General features: G+C 42.5%; 1 protein-coding gene across 3 annotated transcripts in view; it reads right to left on the reverse strand.

Annotated features, from left to right (window-relative positions):
* Nucleotides 1–8,084: 8,084 nt before the first annotated feature.
* Nucleotides 8,085–23,095, reverse strand: part of TRABD2A (TraB domain containing 2A) — an 80,840-nt gene continuing 65,829 nt past the window's right edge. Inside the window, exons 5-7 of one of the 3 annotated variants that reach the window (XM_065662070.1) lie at nucleotides 17,989–18,079; nucleotides 12,504–12,767; nucleotides 8,085–9,273 (exon numbers count right to left, since the gene is read on the reverse strand). In XM_065662070.1, coding sequence (XP_065518142.1) covers nucleotides 9,093–9,273; nucleotides 12,504–12,767; nucleotides 17,989–18,079 — 536 coding nt within the window. In that variant the 3' untranslated portion in view covers nucleotides 8,085–9,092. Of the gene's footprint in view, nucleotides 9,274–12,503; nucleotides 12,771–17,988; nucleotides 18,080–23,095 lie in introns of all 3 variants that reach the window. The other 2 variants (XM_065662068.1, XM_065662071.1) reach the window with 2 other exon arrangements.

Genomic DNA, 23,095 nt, shown 5'->3' on the forward strand with positions numbered 1-23,095 from the left:
AAGTCCAAGTTACACACATATCTACCTCCAGCAGGCATATCCCATACGCTGCTCATGTGGTTGCCTTCAGAACAAAACAGCAACTTTCTGCATGGCAAACATATTGTATGAGGTGCGGGGGAAAATCCATCAGGTTCTTTGACAGGATCAGGACTCACTTGTCCCTGTATCTGCTTTGGGATCCAGCTAGCAGCCACAGTCACAGCAAGACATAGATGGTCTGCAAGCTATGAGCAAGCTACAAGCAGAGACCCTGAGATGCTGTCCTCAGCTTCCTCTTTCACACCACCATTTGGCTCAGTGCAGGGTGCTGGTGGCTACAGCTGTATGAGGAGGTCAGATGAGCTAATAGCTTCAAGTGTCATGTTAGTCATCTTTACAGCATCACCTGCAGTTTGTCCTTCTATTTCCAAAGACAGTAATACAGTTTTGTTTTTTGGTTTTAGCACCATGGACTTGGTTTCATCAAAGGAAGCTTTAAGGTGTGAGTTTGAAATATTCTGCACCCCAGCCTGTGCTCTTGCTGAAGTTGCTAACAACAACAAAAATCACTTGTGTTTTTGTCATTCTGCTTAGAGTGCAGTAGTTATTGTAAGGGTATGTGGAAGGTAAGAGCATCTGTCCCATCAAGGTTATCTGATCAAGGACCTTTTAAGTGCAAACAGGATAATAAATAGAAGAGGAAGTGATAAGCAAGAACCCATAAAGACACAAACCTGGTAGAGAACAGATGAAAGAGACAATGTCAAGGATTAAAAGACTCTAGTTTCTAATTGATGGATGATTGAAAGAAACTTCCAGGCACAGCTTTAGAGATGGCCAGTTGGTCTTTTCAACTGGTAAGAAATAGGGAAAAAAAGAGGAATTTTAGGATTTGAGATATTCAAGTGGGTCTGAGAGGCTATGCAAAATTTACAGAGAAATGTTTAAGGGAAGGAGACTGGTGAGGAACAAAGGGGAACGGAATAGAAAGAAAGTAGTGTACGAGGAGCTGGTTGCATGTAAAACATTGCTGATAAATACCCTTGTCAGACCACATCCTGTGCCTGACCCCTGAAGTTGGTCCTATTTCTTATTAAATCTTTTAACTACAAGGGCAGGGATCTTAGCCACCAGTCACTGGGACAGAAACAGTATATGCCCTCATACCAGTAACTGTGAGGCACTGAGGAGAACAAAGCAGGTGAGAGGCTTATCTCCAGTGGCTGGAGTGGGACTGCAAATCCCAGGCGCATATGCCTGGCACCAGTTGCTGTGGGGCAGAAGAGGGTCTGTATCTTCTGCAAACTTGTGTGCAGGGGTGGGTGTACTTCACTGGCAAACCTCAAGCTGGACCAGCCAGCTAGTAGGAGGTGCTCAGTCTGGGCAGAGGTACCAAGTGGGCAAAGTGTCTGTGTTGGTAACTGAGGGGACCCATGAGTGTGGGGTACCTGTAAGATGAGTATCTGAGTTCTGGATCTGTTAGCTGGCTGAGATGATGAGTAGGAGACCTGTGAAGCATCTGAAAGCATTCAGGATCTGGATGGGGTGGGGGACAAAGGGGTGGGTAATGACAGTACAAGGGGCGGGTTATGCCAGTTCTGTGTACGTTTATTGATTAGGAGGAAGAATGGGGAATACGGGGAAAGAGGGAGTGCAGACAATTTTAATAATGAACTTGCAGTTTTACCAGTTGAAGAGTAAGGTTTTATCTGCTTATGTTTTATGTGAGTCCCCAAAGTACTAAGGCATGAACAATAGGTCTTGAACCAAAGTTGAACTCTAGATGAACCCCACAACTCAACAATGTATATATCTAATATGCATAGCATTAATCACACATGCAATATATTGCCCATCTATTTTAGTATGAATATATTTATACATATTTTTATGCAAATCTATACAACAATGTCAAAGCTTTGTTGTAGTGCTTATTGTGTAATAGTAACCGGCAGAACGACCCTTCTTTATTTAGAGACAGATTGCAAGGCCAAAAAATCAGACATCTGGTCTTGTTCAGAAAATAGAGATACTCTCTTGTTGAGAAATATGTGATTGAAGTTAAAATAGATAGAGATACTCCCTTATTGAGAAATAAGTGATGAAAGCTAAAATAGATGGAGATATTCCCTTGGGCTCCTCCTTAAGACATGGCTAGGCTTTGGGGAGAATCCAACAGGGAGGGCGACACCAGATGTTTCCGCACCTGAAGTTTTGCCAATGTTTATTTAACTATACAAAATCTGGACCCTCTTGCAGTGACTTTGGAGGCCTCACCTACAGGTGGACACACTGCATAGGACCTCCCAGTTCCTAGGACGTGTTCTCCAAATCCTTGCAGCAATTACCTTGACATAGACAGCAAAATAAGCCTACTCTTTTGTTGGTGACTGTGTCCTTTCTGTTGACCCCATCAATTGGTAAAACAGTCTGTTAGGTGGGTGCTGTTGGAGGAAGTGCCTTGTCTGTGGCAGTGTGTGTGACTGACCACATCAGTGTCCTTTGTCCATGCATGTATGTGTATGCATGTGCCTACCTGTCTGTCTTTAGCATACGTGCTCAGCTTCGCTACTGGTTGAACCTGTGAATGGGAAAGCAGCAGCCATGTCCAACTGTCTGGCACAAAGACCTCCAGGTCACTGGAGCAGGGTCCAGCTGCCAAGTAGGAGGAACCCCCAGAATCTGGAGTTGCTAGAGGTGGAGGCCTCTATACTTATAATACTGCTTAACATGGGTCCATGTGTTTCATCTCATGAAATAACAGATCCCTAGATAGGTCTGGCAGGATATGTACAGCAAGACAAAGGTGCCACAGAGACCTCTAATGCATTATGTTTTTCTAAATAACAAAAAGACTGTCGTTAAACACCTCCAGTTCTATAGTGTACTTACTCTGAATTTAAAAATCAGAACCAATGCATCAAGAGTTGCAGTTCCCAAACTGCAAGCATGAAAAAAATTCACAACAAATATGAGTTTTAATGAAATTCAGGAAATCCCAAGTCAGATCTTGAACACATTACTAGAGGAAGTCACTCAGGCTAAACAGGTAACAAATTCAGTAAAGAACTGGGCATTTGAAGAATATTCAGCCTATTACCAGCCACCACTGAAATTTTGGAAGGGTTATTTTTGTCCTTTTTTTAGGCTGTAAACTAATCACTGTACTTTAGTCCATCATTGACACCTGGCTTCATGGGCAAATTATTGTGTACACCTGAATGTTTCCTGGATTAGTGGCTTCAGTTCCTACTGTCTAGGTGCTGATCTGTTGAGACAGAGGTTGTCAGCTCTTCTGTGAACTGCTTTATTTGCCTTTACCTATTTCTCTCCCAGCTATGCAGTTCTTGGTCTAACCACATGCGACGTTTTCAGAATTCTCAAAACAACTGCTTTTTCTCAAATCTGGGTCTTGCCATATGAACTAACTCCAGCATTACGGTTTTACCTCACATGCAGATAATGGACAACTGCACCCACAATAATCAATAAATAAACAGTGTTGTGAATTCAGCTCAGAAGAGGAATTTCATTCTGTTTCAGCTCCACACATCCAGGCAATTCAAGCATCAAGCTTGAAAATGTGGGAGCAAGATCGAAGAGGCTCTCCCATCTGCTAGACCCTTCAGCAAAATACGAATGGATCTGAGGCCATATTTGGTGATTTGTGGTGGTAAAGACTTTGTATTTTCTAGCATCATTATGAATAGGAAGAAACTTCACCAGAGTGACACTGGTCCTAAGTCATCTTCTAGAGAACAAGTTCTTTCATAAAGCACTCGTTTAATGATTATATTCTAAAGCCACTGGTAGTATGAATTTACTGGTGAGCAATATAAAATAAGCTACAGAGGAAGCACACAACACTGCAGAAAAGAAATAGTGGTGCATGGCATTTATAGGAAGCTAACATTCCAGTGTAAGTGTAATGTGGGGAAGACAGCCTGTGTACATGCACATCTCGCAGGAGCCTGGTTATGGGTTGTCTCGTTAGTAACGGAAATGCCTAAATTGTTCTGAATGGGAGGGGGGTTTGCACAGTAGGTAACTGCTTGTACACTTTAAAGCCCCAAGACAGATAGCTGGTTTATGTGGCCTGCTAAGTACAGATGCGGAACTGCTGTACTTCTGCTACACATCTTTTTACCTTTCATGACAGTGTAGGAGCCTGATAGTCAAGATTCTGTTGCTCGTAGAATTTCTGCTCCAATTCTTTTAATAGCATTTGTTAGTTTGATCCCATTAGGTGTAAGTCTATATCCTTGAAGCTACATCAGCAAATAATTACTCAATATGCAACAAAAGTCCAGCACAAAATCTCATGTGCCTTCCACATGGAACTGTGGACAGGCACCCACTTCTGGAAGGTCTCAGGAAAATTCCTTCCCCAGTATCAAACCCTGGGGCAGGCCAATATCTTCAGACTTATAACATTTCACTATGTTCAAATCAGACATACAAAATGCTTTTCCTGGGATGTTTGCAAAAGATAGATAATCACTATAATAAAAGTTGTGACTGTGCAGCAGCACATCTAATTGCAACATGACTTGAAAAGACAGGCTTATTTTCTTATGTTGCTAATTTGAACATAATCAAGACATTTCATTTCCACCATTTCTTTAGAAGGGGCCTCCTCCTTCCACTGAACTCTACTCAAAGGTTTATAAGATTACAATGAATAGTCACTAAATTAATAAGAGGGGCTTTAAAAGATTAGAAGATTCGTTTCTAAAAGGGGGAAGAAGAAGATGAACACTATGTTTTTTTATCTGAAGTATTCAGTGCAGCTTTGTTTCCCTGCTAATCACAGGGTCAGGCTGCTTTGTTTCTATGAGTATGTCTATACTATCTGGTGAAATTCCATAAAGGGAGAACCAGCTTCCAGTCTTCAGGGACACTGGCTCCACCAGCAGCTAATCAGACCAGCCTCAACCCGGCCCACTGTCTAACCACAAGCGATGTTTTCAGAGTTCTCAAAACGACTAAATTTCATGAGCTCAGTTCTCAAGAGGACGTACACCCTTTAGGTACTGCCTAAACCTACACAAACTAATTTGGAGTCAGGGTGGGGGTGCAAAGGAGTAGGGAGAACTGAGAAGATGCACAAATAGTAATATTTATCAGGAAAAAACAGCAAAACACTGTTTCTTTGTTTCTTGTCCTCAGCTGTATAAACTTCTGGTGACTTGATGGGAGGGTGTTAAAATAAACAAAATAAAAGAGATAATGCATAAAAGACCTGTAGTCATTTGTCGCAAACATCAGCAACAGAGCTGTGACAACAAAGTATCTGTCATCCTGGCTATTCAATTACTTATGCATCTACAGATAAATTATATCAAGACACACACAAATGACACTTTAAAATCCAAAGCTTTCACCTTTTGCACTGTAGGACGGAACAAACTTTTCATGGCATTTACAGGATGAAGCAGAGTATAAAGGCAGAAAATAGTGATCAGTGTCAGAAAATCATGATCAGAGCATAACTTTTTTAAAATTAATTTTCATGGCTTATATTTTATTATTTTTGTGACGAAGGGTAAATGACATGTTTTGTCCCCATTTCTAGGTAGCAAGTGATTGGCAAAACACATCTTCTATGGCATATTCCCTGGTTATCCATGTAAGATATTTAAGCCTGATTTCTACACACTGTGTCACAGTGATTTTAACTGCTGATTAAAAAGGGCCTTGACAACCCTATACCAGCTTGCTATCTTACTTATGGAGTAACATGGTTTATGGCTTCAACTCTACTGGGAAGAGAACAGACCAGACACAAAACTACCCTGTGTTTCAAGACTGGGTCTGCTCTTTCAGTGCCTGGCTCTTTTTTCCCCAATTGAAGAGCTCTGTAGAGGGAACAAAAGGAGTGCAGAGAAAAAAGAGAAACAAAGTGCTTAGATTTCTTAATTTCTTTTTATTTACCTGCCTTCTGTAACTCCTTCACTTTTCCCCCCTAATCTCTTAAAAGTATGATTTTGCTGTATGAATGGTTAAAACCAGAAAACAAACCCAACACCCAAACCCTCTTTAGAAAGTTTCAGTGAAAAGAAAGAAATATGAATCACTAAGCAAGTGTTTTTGTTGTTTTTTTTTTTTGTTGGTTTTTTTTTTCGTTGTTTTTTTTTTTTCATTAATCTGTGTTCTTTCATATTACTGCACCTTTAAAATAGCAAAACTCTGCAAGGTCCTTAAGACATATCAGAGGTCAGGGTGAGCACAGTTTATGCGTCCCCTCTCAAATTGTTGTAATTATTGCTTAGGAGGCATGTGGACATTTTTAGACTCTATCAGAACAAGACTTTTTTTTTTTTTTTTTTTTTAAATTTCAGTGATTTTATTTTTCACACCCTAATCTGGAAGGGTTTGGAAGTAAACCAGCACTGGATCATCAGCTCTCTGTGGAGCATTCACAGTTCACAGAAAACCTGTGACAGATAAGACCACATTGCTACATATGAAAGCACACTGAGAGAAATCACGCCTCCTGAAATCCTGCACAAGAAATCTCTATTGCTGACCAAATATCACGTCATAAAATAAATATTCAATGAGTTCAAGAGACCAGCAACAGAAAGGAAAAGCTGTGAAATTGCAGGAGGTAGCTGCTGGAAGGTCAACGAAGCTCAAAATAAATGGTGTCTAACACCCGCTCCATTTCACCAGCAAATAGAAATATAAAGTGCAAGTGCTGACTATCTCAGGACGCAGGAATTTACGAAGAAGCCCTTTTCCCGATGAAAAGGCCTTTTTTCCTACCTATGTACATATAATAATTAAAAAGCAGGTATGTCACAACACAGTAGTCCATTAATCAAGATGAGTCAAGCAACAAATATTCACAAGAATTTACAACACACTGCTGAACACTGGTGATGGTTATAATCCTATATTCTCCAACATCACAATTTAATCCAGAGGGTGTGAGGAATTACATTATCAAACCAGTATATTTTGAAGTGAGTAGGTATTTAATTTCAGCTAATAACTTCACAAATATCAGGCCTCCCAACAGAGAAATAGAAATCCTGACCCAAACAAACCCATGGCCAGAGTCCCAATCACTTCAAAACAGATCTGTTCACTGAGAACATTGGAGACATGATTTATGAAAACAATTCATACAAGGATGGGAACAGCAAAGTGCACAGACTAATTAGGAAGTACAAAGGAAAGGAAAAGGGAGAACAGGATGTTCAGATATAACAAGAAACACTTTGTTACAGCACTTCAAGGATGTGGAGGCGCCTAGGACAGGAGACAACACACAGTTTCAGCCCTTGCACTGAAGAAAGAAGTATCTGCATCTTCGCAGTGAATTCTGAATCAACTCTGTTGCTCATCACTTGCCTGACTGAATCCCAGTTGCGAGGCAGCAAAAGCTAGTGTAGCTGCTTAGGAGGGACAGATAGAGGGACAGTGAAGTCTCCCAGGCACATGATGGGAATGCTTGTTTTCCTGATGCTTTGTGGCCCAGAGAAGGGTGGTACCTGGGCAGACCTTGGGCATCAGGATGAATCCTCTGGCTGTTTCAATGCTGCAAACTTTCCTTGTTCTAGTATTAGGAAGAAACAACTGGACACGAATCTAGCACTCTCCGGTGGTCACTGTAAACAGCTGAGTAGCATGCGCAGCTGCTTTCCATAGCAGTTACAGTTTCAAGACTTCGGTGTCCCAGGGCCAGCCACCAGTGACTGATCTAGAAGTGAAGGGTAGGAACCACTAATTTAGTTCACTGGTATCCAACCAAGCCCCTGAGACCCCCAAAAATACCTTGACAGAATTTGATTACTTTGAAGAAAGACTCCCAGGATGCAGCCTCTGTAGGCATTCAATCCATCAGTTCCAGGACATCTCTATTTCTCTGACACAGTCAGACACTTGGAAACAGGCTGCAAAATTAGCTACACTGCCAGAACTGAATTATCCATAGTGCTTCTTCAGATCTCTGTTATTTGTGAGTGGTTTATAATTACTCTTCCCTCATGTCAACCTAACAAAAACTTTGGTGGCTGTTCGACTCAACTCAGCTCCCCTCACAGAGGCAAAGCTCAGGAGCATCCATGGAAGAGAGAACACAGAGAAAAGTCTGCCTGGCGCTACTTTACACAGCAGCTGTTTTACACAGGGGGGAAGCAAGGGAGAAGCAATACCGTACATAGGCTAGAAACTGGCAGAACACACTCTGATACTAGTGTGTTTGGTGGCCCTCTCAGATGCTCTGGTAAATACATATGTATGTGCTCAGTTTGTCAGGCCTGCAGTGCATCTTTGTAACTAAGAAAAGAAAGCCCTTTCTCCCCAAAAGTGAATCCAGCTGTAAAATAACAATATATTAGAAAGCGAGTGAAAACCTGCATCTGGGCTTCTCAAACCAGCTCTTGAGAGCTTACTTTAAAAGTGTCCAACTTTATGACTGTGAAGTTCCCCAGGCTGTTTTTCTTAAATGTACATTAGTTTGTGCTTATGAGACTTGTCTGGCTACTGGAGGTTGAGGAGTACCTATCTTACAACATTACCAAACAGACAGCAGAAATATTCTGTTAACAAGTCTTTACTGTTTTATTCTATTGTAGAAGGTGTTGTCATGAACCTTTATATGCAATAATCTGGAGCCCTAACAAGCAAGAATTAAAACCATTACCAGTAGAGACATAAAATACCAACCTCTCTTTCCCAGCTGCACTCATATGATGAAAATATTCTGTTCTAATAAACAAGTTAGTGGTATGTAAATAATTTTACAAGGCACTGAAGGTGAAAAAAAAAGGAATTTAGTTGGGCTCACACAGCTAAACAACAGCTATGTTATAGCAACATTATAATCTCCCCAAAGCATTATGGGATAACATGAAATTATTCTTCTGCAAGAGAAGGATAAATTACACTTTCATTAAAATATCTTCTCCTGTATTGGGCAGGTCAAACCAGTTAATAGTGTTAATGATCCAGACTCAGGAAAAGGAGACAGTTTAAGAACACCCAAAGAACAGGTGTCCCACTCAGAGTCTTCTATTTTTGGTTGTTGGTGGGTTTTTTTTCACATAAGTTCCTTTTTCACTGCAAGTTGCAGAGCCCTGCAGCTTGACTCTCCCTATGTTTCAATGAAGCCTTATCATATGCAAAGTCAAAGTCAGCAGCGTAAGGAAGAGAGAACAGGAGAGCTCATAAGTGCTGCCAGTGTCCGCACGTACGTGACTGGACCGTCCATGGCCGCGGGGCTGGGGTTCAACCGTGATGTAGCCATTAATGATGCGGATCCGGGGAGGAGGGTTGGTGGCACTGCAAGGCAAGAAAAGAATATCAGTCCAGACTCAGCCCACAACTACCTAGTGCCCACAGAGCAGGAGGTGTTCAGCCTCTGTGCCCTACTGTCAGTTTTCTGAGCTCCTAGGAATGGTCTGTCATAGTAGGATTATGTTTCCAAATGGCAGAGTGCTGCCTCATCCCTTCCTTATGTGTGGGCAGCTCCCACTTCAGCCCACATGGATTAGGGTGTCCAGCTGAACTGCGAAGCAGCCTTGAGGGAGAACAAGGAAGAGATTTAGGAAGCTGCACTCAGGTCCACCCAGCCAGCCTCCCCACTGTTCCCACACAGTCAGTCAAGACAGCTGTATTCCTAGTGCCTTACAGCTACGCAGAAAATAAGAACCAAAAAAGCTCTGTTGCAGAGGAGTGTCACTGCAGCCACATTTGCTGAGCACAGCAGGAGTAAGGCACCTGGTTTCAGCTGAATCAATCCATCTTCCCCAGCCGTGCTTCAGTATGTGCATCTTAGCATGGACCAAACTAGTTCCTGTACTGCATGTTTCCTCCAACACGTCAGAAATTAGAAGGGGGTTGCATGATAGGCTTTAAGGAGAGAAAAAGCCATTTCCAGAAATGTATTCTAGAGTTACTGGGAAAAGATCACAAGACCCCAGAGTAGCTCCCAGTGCTGAGGACTCTGAGGTGGTGATGAACAAGAACTGAGCCAGAGCCTACATGATGCTGAACTCCCATTACGGCAACACATGATGGAGGAGAGAAATATGTATGCTCCACGCTGCTAATACCAACTGTCCTGAACTGAGGAAGCTCCCACACCATGGTAGGTCAGGAGTCAAAAGGGTAAGATACCACAAAGGTGTTGCTCTCTGGCAAAGCATTGAAAGCCACGCTTGACCTCACAACTATGAGGCTGACGTATACCCCAGGGCCTCATGGTGCTGTGTAAGCCAGAAGACAAATCTGGCCAAAATTACAAGCAAATCTACCTGCCAAATAGAAAAGTAGAGTCATTTCTCCTCCACTCACTCCCTTTTCTTGCTTTATTTTGGCCATCTGCATTAAGCAAAAATGCTTTGATTACTTGAATTGAAGGCAATTAGTATCTTTTATTAAAACACTTATCCTTCCGTACCCAAAGGCCTCAAAGGTTTGAACAATAACTGAAGAGAAGCCAGCTGGCAGCACATCAAAGAAACACAGCTGACAGCTGATGCATACAATCAGAGCAATGCTGCCAAGCTCACTGCAAAACTGTATGAAATCACTTGCGCTGCGCTTTTCACTTTGCCGGCCTCACAGAATGGCCCACGCATAAGAAACCTGGTAGGTTTACCTGTGCCTGGGCAGCCGGGGGGATGCGCAGCCCAGCGGCTGAGACAGCGGCGAGACGAGCCCTGCGCAACGTGCGAGATTGCGCCGTTTCAGTGGTGACATGTCGCGGTTGTGCCACGAGGTGGGGCTGTCAGCTCGGCCCACGGCTGACTAGGCAGACCGCAGCAGCACGGCAGGGACCGGAGGGGCCTGATCCTCCCTTCTTTACAGACACGGGAGGGGACCGTGCGTGGATGACAGCCACTTCTCACGACAAAAGCAAAGGAAGCATTTGGTGCTCCCATATTTAGGCAGTAGTTTTCCGAGCTGTCATCAGCTTCGCTTTTACCTCACTATTGCTTGCAGTGGTTGCAATCCAGTATGCAGCCCTAATGAACCTCCAGCTTAGCGACAGTAGCACGTCCTCCCAACTTCCCTCTTCTTCTGAAGGCACTGGTGCTGCAAGTGCATGCATATCTCACATCAGGATGCTCACTGACTTCCCTGAGCTTCATGAGAACAGCTGTGTGTGAAAAACTGCATGTGTCAGACTGCAGGCAGGATGGGAGCTTGGGATCATAAAGACTCCAGATCATCCCTTAGCATTTCAACTCAACAGACTGTCAACAGACACCCAAAAAATAGTTCACCAAACAGCTTTTGCGAACTGTAAAGTAAATGATACACTAAAAGACAAAACCAAATCTTATCAATATTTGCATTTGTTGTACTGGTGAATATTGAACTGTGTGTAGGTGCATGCAAACCCCCGTGTGCATTGTTTCCCTTTCTCTCCAAATTACTCCTCCTGGAAGGAGGAGCAGAGACAAGGCACAAAAATACTCTGTTAGAGAAGAAGGTGAGTTTGGTCTAAAATGTCTGAATGCTTGGAACAGAACAACAGCTGCTGCACCTGCTTAGAGCCAACCCGGGCAATGTATTACTCGAACTAGTGGTACAGCTGTGACCCAGCGACATGACATAAGAGGCATAGGAGAACTCAGATATTCTCAGTGTCTTGGGGAGCAGGAAGAAATATTCTTCAGAGTTAAAAAAAAGAAGGTAGAGGCTTAATTTCAAGAACTGCAGACTCTTCGTCATCATCCTGACCTGTCTGGTTAGTCACAGCATCAAAAAATAAAATGCCTTCAACCCGAGTTTGGCAGAAACACAGAGGGACAAAGTACAAAAGCCAGCAGACTCAGGCCTATGTGTTATCTGAAAGGAAGTCACCATTAAAGTACACCTTCAGACACATACCTATAGCTACTATAGCTACTAAGGAACAAGTTGGGGTTTTTTTGCAGGCTGCTATAGTTCTTGTAGGTGAGTAAGCTTTTCTAGATGATAACAAGGGGGCTTGTGTGAATCTTTGTCTCACAACATGCTCCATTTTTATATTAACTCCATCATCCATTAGGTTGCCATCCCCCTTTCCAGATCTTCAGTAATGCCATGGGGCTCACATAATTTTTAAGACTGGAAGAACACAAAGACTGGAAATACTTCATAAATACTGTCCAAATGCAAGAAGCATATATGGCAGATATGACATTTTCCACATATGCAGCAGCTCTTGGATAAAGGTCAAAGGCTTTGGTATGTACCATCTACCACTGAACACAGCCTTCTGTGATAAAAAGGACCACCATATGCTCACAATCCCTCAATTCCAAATGCAAAATGGTTCAGACAAGGCTTCCATTTGTATTATGCCTAATTTTCCAGAAACCTAACTTAATGCAGAAGCTATTTTATTACTAAAAGCACAAACAGCCTTGAGTAAATATTTCAGCAAGAACCACAGTGAGGGAGAAGGTCAGATCGAGACTTCAGTGTATATCTAGCCCTTGCAGAAGCTTGACATACTGGATTAAGCAATCTAAGTAAAGTCCAGTTTATATGACAAACCCTCCTCCTTCCCCAGCTACCTTTCCTCTAGGCGAACCCAGAGGTCATTAAACTGTCTCAATCTTTGCTTCTTCTGCTGCTTCTTCTTCTTCTTTTTGTACTTCCTGTCTACCTTCTCCAGCACATCAATACTGTCAGGGAGAAGCAGGTGAGGCAGGAGCTCTTCTTCCTCTTCCTCCTCCTCCTTCTGGGGATGCAGCGGCAGTGGGAGCTCCTGGGACACAACGTAGGGACCATGTGCCAGCGATGATGATGAAAAGGCTAACAAGGTTTTGGCAGGTTTTCTGCTGGAAGAAAGAGGGAACACAGACAATATTTGAAAGTGCTTTTGAGGTAGGATCCTGGTACAGATACCATCAAGGCACATAATAAACCAGGTGTTTCTCCCTTACATTGGCTGGATGCATATTTCTCTGCCTTGTATTCCTGCCCCATCGTCTTTGAGTCAATTTTCTGATCAAAATAGTTCTCTTTAATGAAAAAAGCTTTGGAAAAGAGGTAATCTGGAACTGAGAAAAGAATGCAGTCTGGATCAGGCTGGAATAACTTTTGAGAATAACTTTGCATATCTAGAAGGAACAAAGAAAGAGATCACCCTGAGAGTCAGAGAAGGTCAAGACTAGACTCCTCTAGTCTGATGTACTGCAGAATAGAGACCAGATTATTCCTTTCAGCAATTTCTGCCCAGAGCCAACTAACTTGGGGAGCATGAGAAAGGTGTAGGTAGGAACAGGATAAGTAAGGCACACTAGCTGAAGGAGCCAGCCCTAGATCAACAGCTCCTACTAGTGGAGAAGGTAAGTGATGAGCTAGTCTACAGACTAGCTCATGACTGCAGAAATGCATCTTCAAATTACGGTCTTTGAAGAAAATGCCTCAATACACTACTAAGCAACCCTTTGGGCCATGTAGTCTGCAGCAGATTAGCTGTGGCAATGCCAAGTTCACCATTCTCTCATCTTTTCTTTCATGAAGCCAGATGGTACACAGCAGCAAATGCATAGCCTGTGTAAAACATTGGGTGAGGAGGTATGTCTGACACATAGAAGACCAGAGGTCAACTCACTATCATGGCATTGACTTCTAGTCTAAGTATTTACTGTCTCCATGCTGATCTGAAAAAGGAGGTAACGCTATTTTGCTACTCAGGTGAGCAGAACAAGAAGTAGGAAATGGTGGTTTTAAAGGGGTACATCAGTCAAGTATGGACATCCACATGGAGGGGAGCAGGCTGAGCAATTGCAGCTCTCTGTTCAAAACACAGAAGTGAGCTTTGCACACATAGCGAGTAATAAGGAGTAGGAGTCAGGACTTTGGGTTTCTAGCTGCACAGATCCTGTACTAGACTGGCAGCATTATCCAGATTTCAAAGCAGCTCCAGCCAAGATACTGTTGTGAGCCTATGTGCATGCATGAGCTCTCTCACAAGGCAAATCTTGGAAGCCCAAAGGACCACTGTCGAGCCCAGAAAAAGCTCTAAGGACTATTCTTACCCAGTTTTGTGCAAAGGTTATCTGTTGAAAAATAATCAGTTTGCTCCACCCTGATTACTCAAGCTCTGTTCCCTTATAATTGAAGCAAGCAACGTCTCCTCATCTATGTTCCCAGGAAGGTAGGCTGCAGTCTCTTATCCACTCCTGGCACAGTACAAATATCTGACTGATCTTTATGGCTACTTCATGAACAGAAAAGATGCAGGAGTCCTCTGTAACAAGACAAAATTGGAGACCGGACTTGGGTTGAAATTCAGAGGCAACAGAGAGGGAACAGAAAGGTAACAGAAGACCACACAGTGCTGTGCAGAAACCTGGTTTTTATCAGTGAAATCTTCCCTGAACCACAGCACACTTCCTTTCTCCCTTGCAATGGCTTAGAAACAAGGAAGTCGAGAAAGAGGCATGTTTCATTGAGGCTGCAGTTTTCAAGCTAGCCCGTCAGTGTGGGCCTATCTCTTCGGTGGAGAATAAAGAGAGTCCAACCTGAAGAAAAAATTAAGTTGTAGACTGGAATATGAGGGAGAGTAGATGGAAAATGAAGAGGATTTAATCTTATTTCCTGAAAGGAAAATCACAGGTTGATCATGCGGTACACTTTATGTGACAGAGACTGGCACAGAATGGGTCTTGGGCTATTGATCTCATTCAAAATCCTTGTGATTCTCACTCTCACTGTCATCTCTGAAGTGGCATGACCCTTTGGCTCTCCTCTACAATATCTTCACATCACCCACTCTTTAACTGCCTTACACAGTGACCCCCCTGCCAGTTGTCTCCAGTGACCTGATTTGATTTTTCTGAAGGTCCTCTGCTTATGTTTCCCTTTTCCCCAATTTCTCTTCACTGTGCCTGTTCCTTAACTGTGAAAGTCACTGAATGGTCAGCAGCCCTCCTCTGCAGATTAGACTGCCTTGCTGCCTGCAGCCTCCCCTAGCAAACCCATGGCCATACCATGCTGGAGCTCAACACTGCCAAAGGCACAGCCAAGATTATCTCCAAGCTGCATGGCCAGTCCTTTATTCTGACTCCTGCAACCTCAAAACACTATTAATAACAGACAGTCATATGCATAACCTCCTTTGCAACACTTCCTGCAGGCAATTCTTCCAGGGACTGACAGTGAAAGGCACAGAATATCCTTTGTCCCCAAGGCCAATTCGCTCTCCCAGCACAGCAGCTAAGGGAGGAGCCAGGAAGCACCTTAATTACAACTGTGATTATGTGATGAATATTTTATAATATATATATGCATTCTAAAATCAGGAACAACAGTTAAAGCCCAAAATAAGACAGTAGGAGCTTGATTGAACTTGTGGCACTATTTATAAACTGTCCTTTGCGCTACTGCTTGGTTGGAGCACCTCTTTTGCCTTCCTTGCTTTGGTGACACCACAAAGAAAAAGCCCTCAAACTCTACATGCCACTACTAGCACTCATCCCCTTCACGTGATATGGGCAGGACACCTCAAGCAGTCATATCTGCAGGTGGAATTGTGTGACTGCACTCAACAGTCTTTCTGTTACAGAAAAATATGCATAATGATCCCTCATCTTTCTGCATTCACAGAGGCACAAGATACCTTGCAAGAGTCTTTGGGTTTAGCCAGAGTACATGAAGCTGCGGACTGTGCTGCTATTGCACAATGTCATGTTGCAGGGAAGGGAGACAACTGCAGACTTCTTCATGCTCTTGTTCTAGGACTGCTCAGCTACTGTGTCTGACAGTAAAACAGCCACTTGAATGCTTTCAGTTCAATCACTTCCAGTTCTTGCCTCTCTAAATTTTGTCTTGTGAAATAGCAGATAGGCATTGACTGGACTGAGTGCAGCACCGCTACCTAGGACAGTAGCTGGATATGGTTTTATTGACACAGACTGGCCTGGTATTTGTTCCTGCAACAAGCCCAGTATAGCAATCAAGTGAAACCCATCATGCAAACCCCAAGACTCAGACATACTCTTCTCTACAGGTTTTCCCTCACCTCAAATGCTCTTCTCCTTTAGAACTCACATTTTTCTTGAAACTTGTTTCATATTTTTAAATCACTTTTCAAGTAATCAAGAAATGTAAATGCCTTTTCCCAAAGAAAACACTAAACTGACATCTTATTTAGCTTTTTCACTCAGCTTTAAAAGACTTCAGGAAAGATGTTCTGTCCAGTAACCCTAATGAAATGTTTGAGATGCAACTAATTCAGACTGTGGGTTTTCAAGGCACAAGAGTCACTGGCCTAACAATGAACACCCATGATGTGGTCAGAAAACTGGGTGCCAAACCAGCGGTGCCAAACCACTTGGGTCCCAAACTACTCTGAGTATCATTGACACCTGCTTCCCTGATGAGTGAGATCTAGCCGTCCTTTCCACAGTTGTCTGCTCTTGACTTCCTTACAGCTATACCTTTACAGAGCAGTCTTGGGTTTTCTTTATTCTCAAGTACATCTTTATCTATCTCCCTTTAAGCTTTAAGAAGCTGCTATGGCTATTTTTAGGAATACCTAAGCTATGAACTTTCTGGGGAATAAAAAACACTACCACAAAAGTTTCAGCCCGTCAGTTTTTTGATTATCATATAAACACTGTTACACTGGATTGTCTAATGTGACTTAAGTGTAAAGGACAATGAAGTCTTGTGCTTCAGCACAGGGAGTTTCTCCATGTCAAACTACCTGCCCATTGGTGGCAACAGTGTTAGGAGTTGCATTCATGTGCTCCTGAGGATGAGTCTTGGCTCAGTTCGTTTCAGTGCACAGAAAGTTAATGATGTATGTCCATGTCAAGAATCGGAGCAAAACATGACTTGACAGAGTTTGAATCTCCTGGTCTGAAAAAAGCAGCAAACGCGTACAAAGAGAAAGGTGAAGCAACCAGAGTATGAGAAAAACATCTGTTATTATTTTGTACCACAGAATAAGAACTCTGCAGAAAGGGTGATCATCCTACCTGAGAGCCCCATATCAGAAATATGGGTGAGATGTAATGGATGAAGATGTAAGGGATGCAGATGTAAGCAGATGTAAGTGATGAAGATGTAAGGGATGGAGATGTGAGCAGTGAGGGATAGCCTGCCTGATTCCTGGCAAAGAGAATAAAAGGGAAAGAGTACCATATCTGGGATAAAACCTTGTTTTCACTGTGGTCTTTTAGCAGTGAATATGAGAAAAAGCAGCTATACCCAGAGACACAAGAACATGTGTTTAGCAAGAGTCTGGAGAAGGGGAGACAATGATTACAGACCCTAGGATGGTGGCAAGAAGTCCAGGAAGCGGTAAGTCAAGAGCACATGTAATTCTCGGCAGAGCATGGAGGAGATTATTTAGCATTCTGTAGTTGCTGAAACCATGGAGATGGATAAAGGCACCCAGTGAGAGATAAAAAGAGAAACGATGTATCCCAAAGGACAGCTGCAAGATGAACCAGAACAGCAAGTATCTTGGCTTAAAAATGCAGGAGAGAGCAGGGGACATGAGAGCAATCAGTCATGGGGACAGCTTGCAAAGAGGCTGGGTTGGGCTCTGGTCAGTTGGATTCCAGGCTGAGAGAAACTAGAAAGAATCAAAAATAGCACTGTAAAAGAATGGAAGTGTTAAAATGCAGGGCAAACACTTGAAGGAAGGAGGAGGTTGGAACCCTCTAAGGCATAAGACATCATCCAGATATGATAAAACAAATATGCATACTCTATGGTTGCCTATTTAAGAGTTAAAAACTAACATGGGAAAAATATTTCTATTTCATGAATATTATTTTATGAATAAACCCCAACATAACAATATATAAACCAACCAATAAAAAAAAAAAAATCCTACAAAAAAACCCCACCAAAAACCCAAACCCAAAACAGATAAAATCCTGTTTCCAAACTGCCTCATGGAAGAGAAAAGCAAACTGCTGGGGAGGAGAGACAGAGCCCAGGTCATTGTTAGGGATAGTTCCAGCTGCCATTACCTCTTCTTGATTGTTTACCCACCCTCCCAATGGCTGCTCACTAGATAAAAGCATGCATTACTTGTTGATGGCTTGTCCAGCTGGAGTGTGTTCTACCTCGTACCCTTCTCTCCTCAAAACATCAATCACTGTGTTGTTGCCCATGAAGTGACCTGCATTTAAGAGAAAAATGACATCAGAACTCAATGAGCACAGGGAAAGAGAGAAGAACAACAAAGTCCTTCCTCATCATTGGAGGTGTGCTACACTCAGGGCAGGTAGTGTTTTATCACTTGCCACCAACATGAACCAGAAACACAAGATCTCTAACAAATGATTGCTTAGCTTGCCCAAGGTCACTTCAGTTACCACATTCTGCCTCTCTAAATGCAGATGTGACTAAAATTACTCTGGTCCCACAGATTGTTGAATTATCTGGCCATTCTCAATTTCCTGGTGCAATAAGAAATGAAGTTGAGAGACACCTGTTCAGGAGCAGCACCAAGTCTACAACTCGTAGTGGTGCAAAAAAGGTCAGAATCCGACCACAGTGCAGGCATCATTTTAACATACTCTGGCATAAATGCACTGAGATGTCAGTCAGCATCATTAACAATTTTAAAATTATTAAGAATCATCCAACTGCAGAGATAGGAAAATAGCTCTGAAACCAATGACTTAGATCAACCCCTTTCATTCCTTTGTATAAGCCATCAGAGACAGAAACACCACTTCAGATGTGCTGACAACATTTTTGAGTGGACTTAACCTAGCTTACATCTGTCCCAATTCTCTGATTTATGTCTCTGCTCCATTTTCAGAAAGATGTGGTGGCTGCTCAGCCCATAATTCAGTATCATAGTGAGTAAATGATTACTCAAAGGATGCAGGAGTTATTCCTGGATGACTGTATGCTCTGCACAGTGATCTGCATGCTCACTGACTTCCACCATCACTCTAACGCCTTATTAAACAAGGCTGCTGAGAAGCAGATGGACAACAGAGACCTTGTACAGTTCCTCATAGATTTAGCTTTCTTGAAAACATTTGTTCATTAAAGAGCCTAAATTAATTAAAATTAAGCTTTGAGAAATTGTCTTATTAGAGAGCTCCCTTGCTTCTCTAGATGTAAGCAGTTCTAAAACTGACAAATAGCTTCAGAAAAAAAACTTGTTTTCTGTTAATGTTCTTCATAAGTACATGCAATAAAAACACCAGAATGATCCAAGTAGCAAGGAGATAGAAAGGGAAGTCCAATAGTGATGAGATTAACAGGGGACTATACCAAACAGATTTATGATTTTTCACTCCAAAATGGATTCAATGAGTTGGAGCACAAATTTCCAGTTTCTCCTGCTATAACACCAAGAGCTTATGAACTACCAGCTTAAAGCATCGCAGTTGGATGGTGCCATTTGAGCACAGACTTTTATCAAAATGAAGGTTCCCTGAGATACTAAGAATGCAAACAATCCAGCTCAAATGAAACTTTTCAACCAAACACTGCAATGCATGCTCACTGAGTATCATATTTTCTCACCCAGTAACTGATTTTCCTGCAGCTCCTAACCCTTTTTGCCTTCAGAAAGAGTAAAGCTAATGTGCCATTATATGGCCCTAACTTAATACAGTTGGTATCTGTTTTTTGCCAATGGCTCAGGCCCAGGTCAGTTAGTTGACTGAGAATTAGCTCATATCAGCAAAAACACCAGACGCATCAGGGAACAGGAATGACTGTAATTAAACATTTTAACTGAGTAAAATTAGCCACTGGAAGGCCAACAGAAGGTATATAAGATGCCAGACCATATATACTTATCTCACACCTTTTACAAAGAGAAAATGTATATGTAAAGGGAATGGGGATTCACTCTTCCTCCCCTGCTTCTAGACAGTAGAGAAAGGGGTGATTCCCAAAGGTGATCCAACCCTTGTAAACAGGGATGAGGTAAGACAGCTTAGACTTTTTCTAAAAGTGTATCTCTATTAATGAGGATAGGAGCAGTGTATACAGCAAGCTCAGACTAGGTATTTGTCTCATGCGAGCTATGTTGGATGAGCTCAGTGCCACCCTCAGCAATAAAAAGCCAAGGCTCTGAACTAATATTTTCCTAATCCAAGGCTTTCAGGAGGAAAGGAACAAGACAAAGATAAGCAATCTATAGTGGCAAAATAATTTTCTTCATGGCAGGTTAAAGAGCTTACAGTCTCACACATTTCAAGAGTGAGCTACTGAATAGCTGCTCACATCACATCACCAAACATACTACCTCCCATCAATCTTCAGTTATGCTTGCTCAGAGCAGTGATTTAGACTGGTGTGTGGGAAATTACTGTAGCACATGGATGAATCCCATTTCAATCAGTCAGCCTGCTTGAGTGATTTCCTTAAGCTGGGCCTTAATCTTCTTTTTAACTTGATGGAGTGATAAGAATACCTTTTAATAAATCACAATCACATGCACAGGCTTTTACAGGAAGCCTTTGCTCACTGTTGCCAATGCAACGAGTTATGTCTGCATTGGAAAGAAAAATGATGTGCTAATACTCCTCAAAAGAGAACAGAACAAATAAATAGATAAGTGTGAAACAGATGCGTACAAATACAAACAGGTATGTGATACTAGATTGTTCAGAAGACATGACCAACCAGGAACTGCTCAGGCTAGGTATATAAAAGGATCAAGAGATGTCAGTGCTTGCTATACAAAAGGTACATCATGCATGCTTTGTGAGACAGAGTTGGTCCGGGGCTCAGAGGACCTACAAGCTCAATGTGAGCAAGGTGCAAAATGAAAAAAAAGAGAGAAGGGAGAGGATCTGAGGTACAGGACCCCACCAGGAGCCTCTCTAGAGTCAGCACTTCTGCCCCTTTCCTGGGAACTAACTGCCACAGAAAGAGCCTGGTGGTATGTGAGAGACCTGATCATCAAATGCAACTGTGAGAAACATAAGAAAGATTCACTCTTCAAGGTTTAAGATTAAGCAGCTATCCTGCAAGGAAGACTTAGCCCAAAGTCACATGACAGGGAGTAGGCCTCTTTCACCTGTTTTCTACTTTAGCCTAACACACTTGAATGCCCCCCAAAAGAAAAGCCCTGGGCCCTGTCCCATCAGAAAGCCTGCTCTTTTCTTTCTGTACACAGCCCTGCATTATCTTCGCACCACTAGGTGAAGAGATGTCTCTGTGAGGTCAACTTACTCTGGTAGGGGGTGGGGAGTGATGAATCTCTGTTCTTCTGTGTTCAAACTCAAAAGAGAAACTAAGAAGCTGTTGTGTGCACCAGCTCAGCCATGCACTCTACTGGAGAGTAAGTAAGACGCCAGCCTTTAATCTGCACTGAAAGGAGATGGCATGCAGGGACCACAACAGGCAATATGCTCAAACAATGCTGTTTGACTAATGTGCACTTGTAGACTAGTCCACACATTTAGAAATGCATTGATAGCTCCTGACCTTCCTCGGTAGCAGTACCCAATCCTGCAGAATACAGGCTACTACTGTTGCCATAAAATCCATGTCCCCTGCTTGCAATTTTTGTTGCCCGTGCACAGAGGCATTCTTACCTAGGCATTCTCTCTGCTAGGACTGTGGGTTTCAGCAGAGGCTCCTGAATTTGAGCCATCATGAGGCTGAAAATTTTCTGCATCTAGTGAAATGGATAAGGAAATGCTGCTTAACAGAAGTTCTGCTTCTGTTCCTGATTTTTTTTTTTTTTTCATATATAAAAAGATTGTGAGACTGTGGAAAACTGTTACTCTCTGAATTTCAGCAAAATCCACAGTTTCAAGCTGACACACAAATTGTCTTGGCCTTCTCTTTAGAGTCATTTAAAAGGAAACTCACAAGCCCACATAATTCTTCATGTCTGTTGTGTTTTCCTTAGTAGAAAAATGGCACTTACCATCTGCCTCAGAAACATGCCAGGACCTCACCACCTACAAATGTCCCAAGACAATGAATCACTGGACATACATGTGAAGAGCAAAACTGTTTGTTAGGAAACCTGAGCTGGAGCGCTGACCTGCAAGAAGTGGTGGGAACAGCTACAGCACATGATGCTAATAGTGTAAAATGGCACAAATAATTCTAGCCTCAGGGGAGATCAGAAAGCAGGATGTTTATCTCTGGCTGGGCAGGGAGTGCTCAGGACTTCTGGTGCCGGAGACTCTATGGGTCACTGAAAAAAAAATTTCAAGAATGTTTTAGAGATACAGAACTTACAATTACTCAGAAAATTTCTGGAAATGCCCATGGCAATGGTCATCTGCTGTAATTGCTTTAGACTGTTTCCAAGTATTATACAGATAAATTCATATAACATGCTCCAGAGAGGTGAATATGACACCTATAGGTGGCTCGATTAGTTACCGGCCTGTAACAAAGCCATGACATGAGGCAGTTTATTAAGCTACCCATGAAAAAAAGCCCCATAAATAAAAAAAGAGAAACTTCAGCAAAAATTATCACTTAACTGTGAGGCACAAAGGACAGTTCATCCCTTCTATGTGCCTCCCATGGCTGGGTTCTTCTGCTGCCTTTTCAGTAATCAAAGTATTCTCCAATAGCAGCCTGTGAGCCCAGTAAACTCATGGAGAAGTGTTCAAAACTGCCAGTGCTCCCTGAAAGGATGCAAATGCAAGCACAGGAGAATTCCTGATCATCTGTAGAGCAGGGACATGAATGGCTCAAGTGAGTCCCACAGGTATCTGCACTGGAAAACTGAAAGTTCAGTGTGTGGAAGATCCAGCCAATGATCTAGAGAATGCAGTGTACTGTCTCAAACAATTTCACTGGATGGAAGCCAAACTGCAAAACAGACATCCTATTCCTCCTACAGGTCCAGATCACTTTAGGGTTCATCAGTCCATGAGGTGGACAAAGACATCATATTGACATCAGGTGCCTGATGAAGCTGAGTTCCTGGAAGACACAGCTCTTGGGACACAATGACTAAGAATGGAGACACTGAAAGTAGTCATACAGTACTCCAACCCACAGTGTCCCCACAGGCAAGAACTCTTACAGAGGAATTTTCTTCATCCCACTCCATGGTCTCTTATTCTCTGAAACGAACTGAAAGGAGTGAAATACAAGCAAAACTGAGGAAAGAAAAGGATGCTCCTCCTCATCCCCAAATCTCTACTTAGTTTAACCTTTTGGCACAAGGCTAGGAGACAGCTTATGC

The sequence above is a fragment of the Lathamus discolor genome, chromosome Z (assembly GCF_037157495.1).
Source record: "Lathamus discolor isolate bLatDis1 chromosome Z, bLatDis1.hap1, whole genome shotgun sequence".
In the NCBI taxonomy this organism is placed as follows: Eukaryota; Metazoa; Chordata; class Aves; order Psittaciformes; family Psittacidae; genus Lathamus; species Lathamus discolor.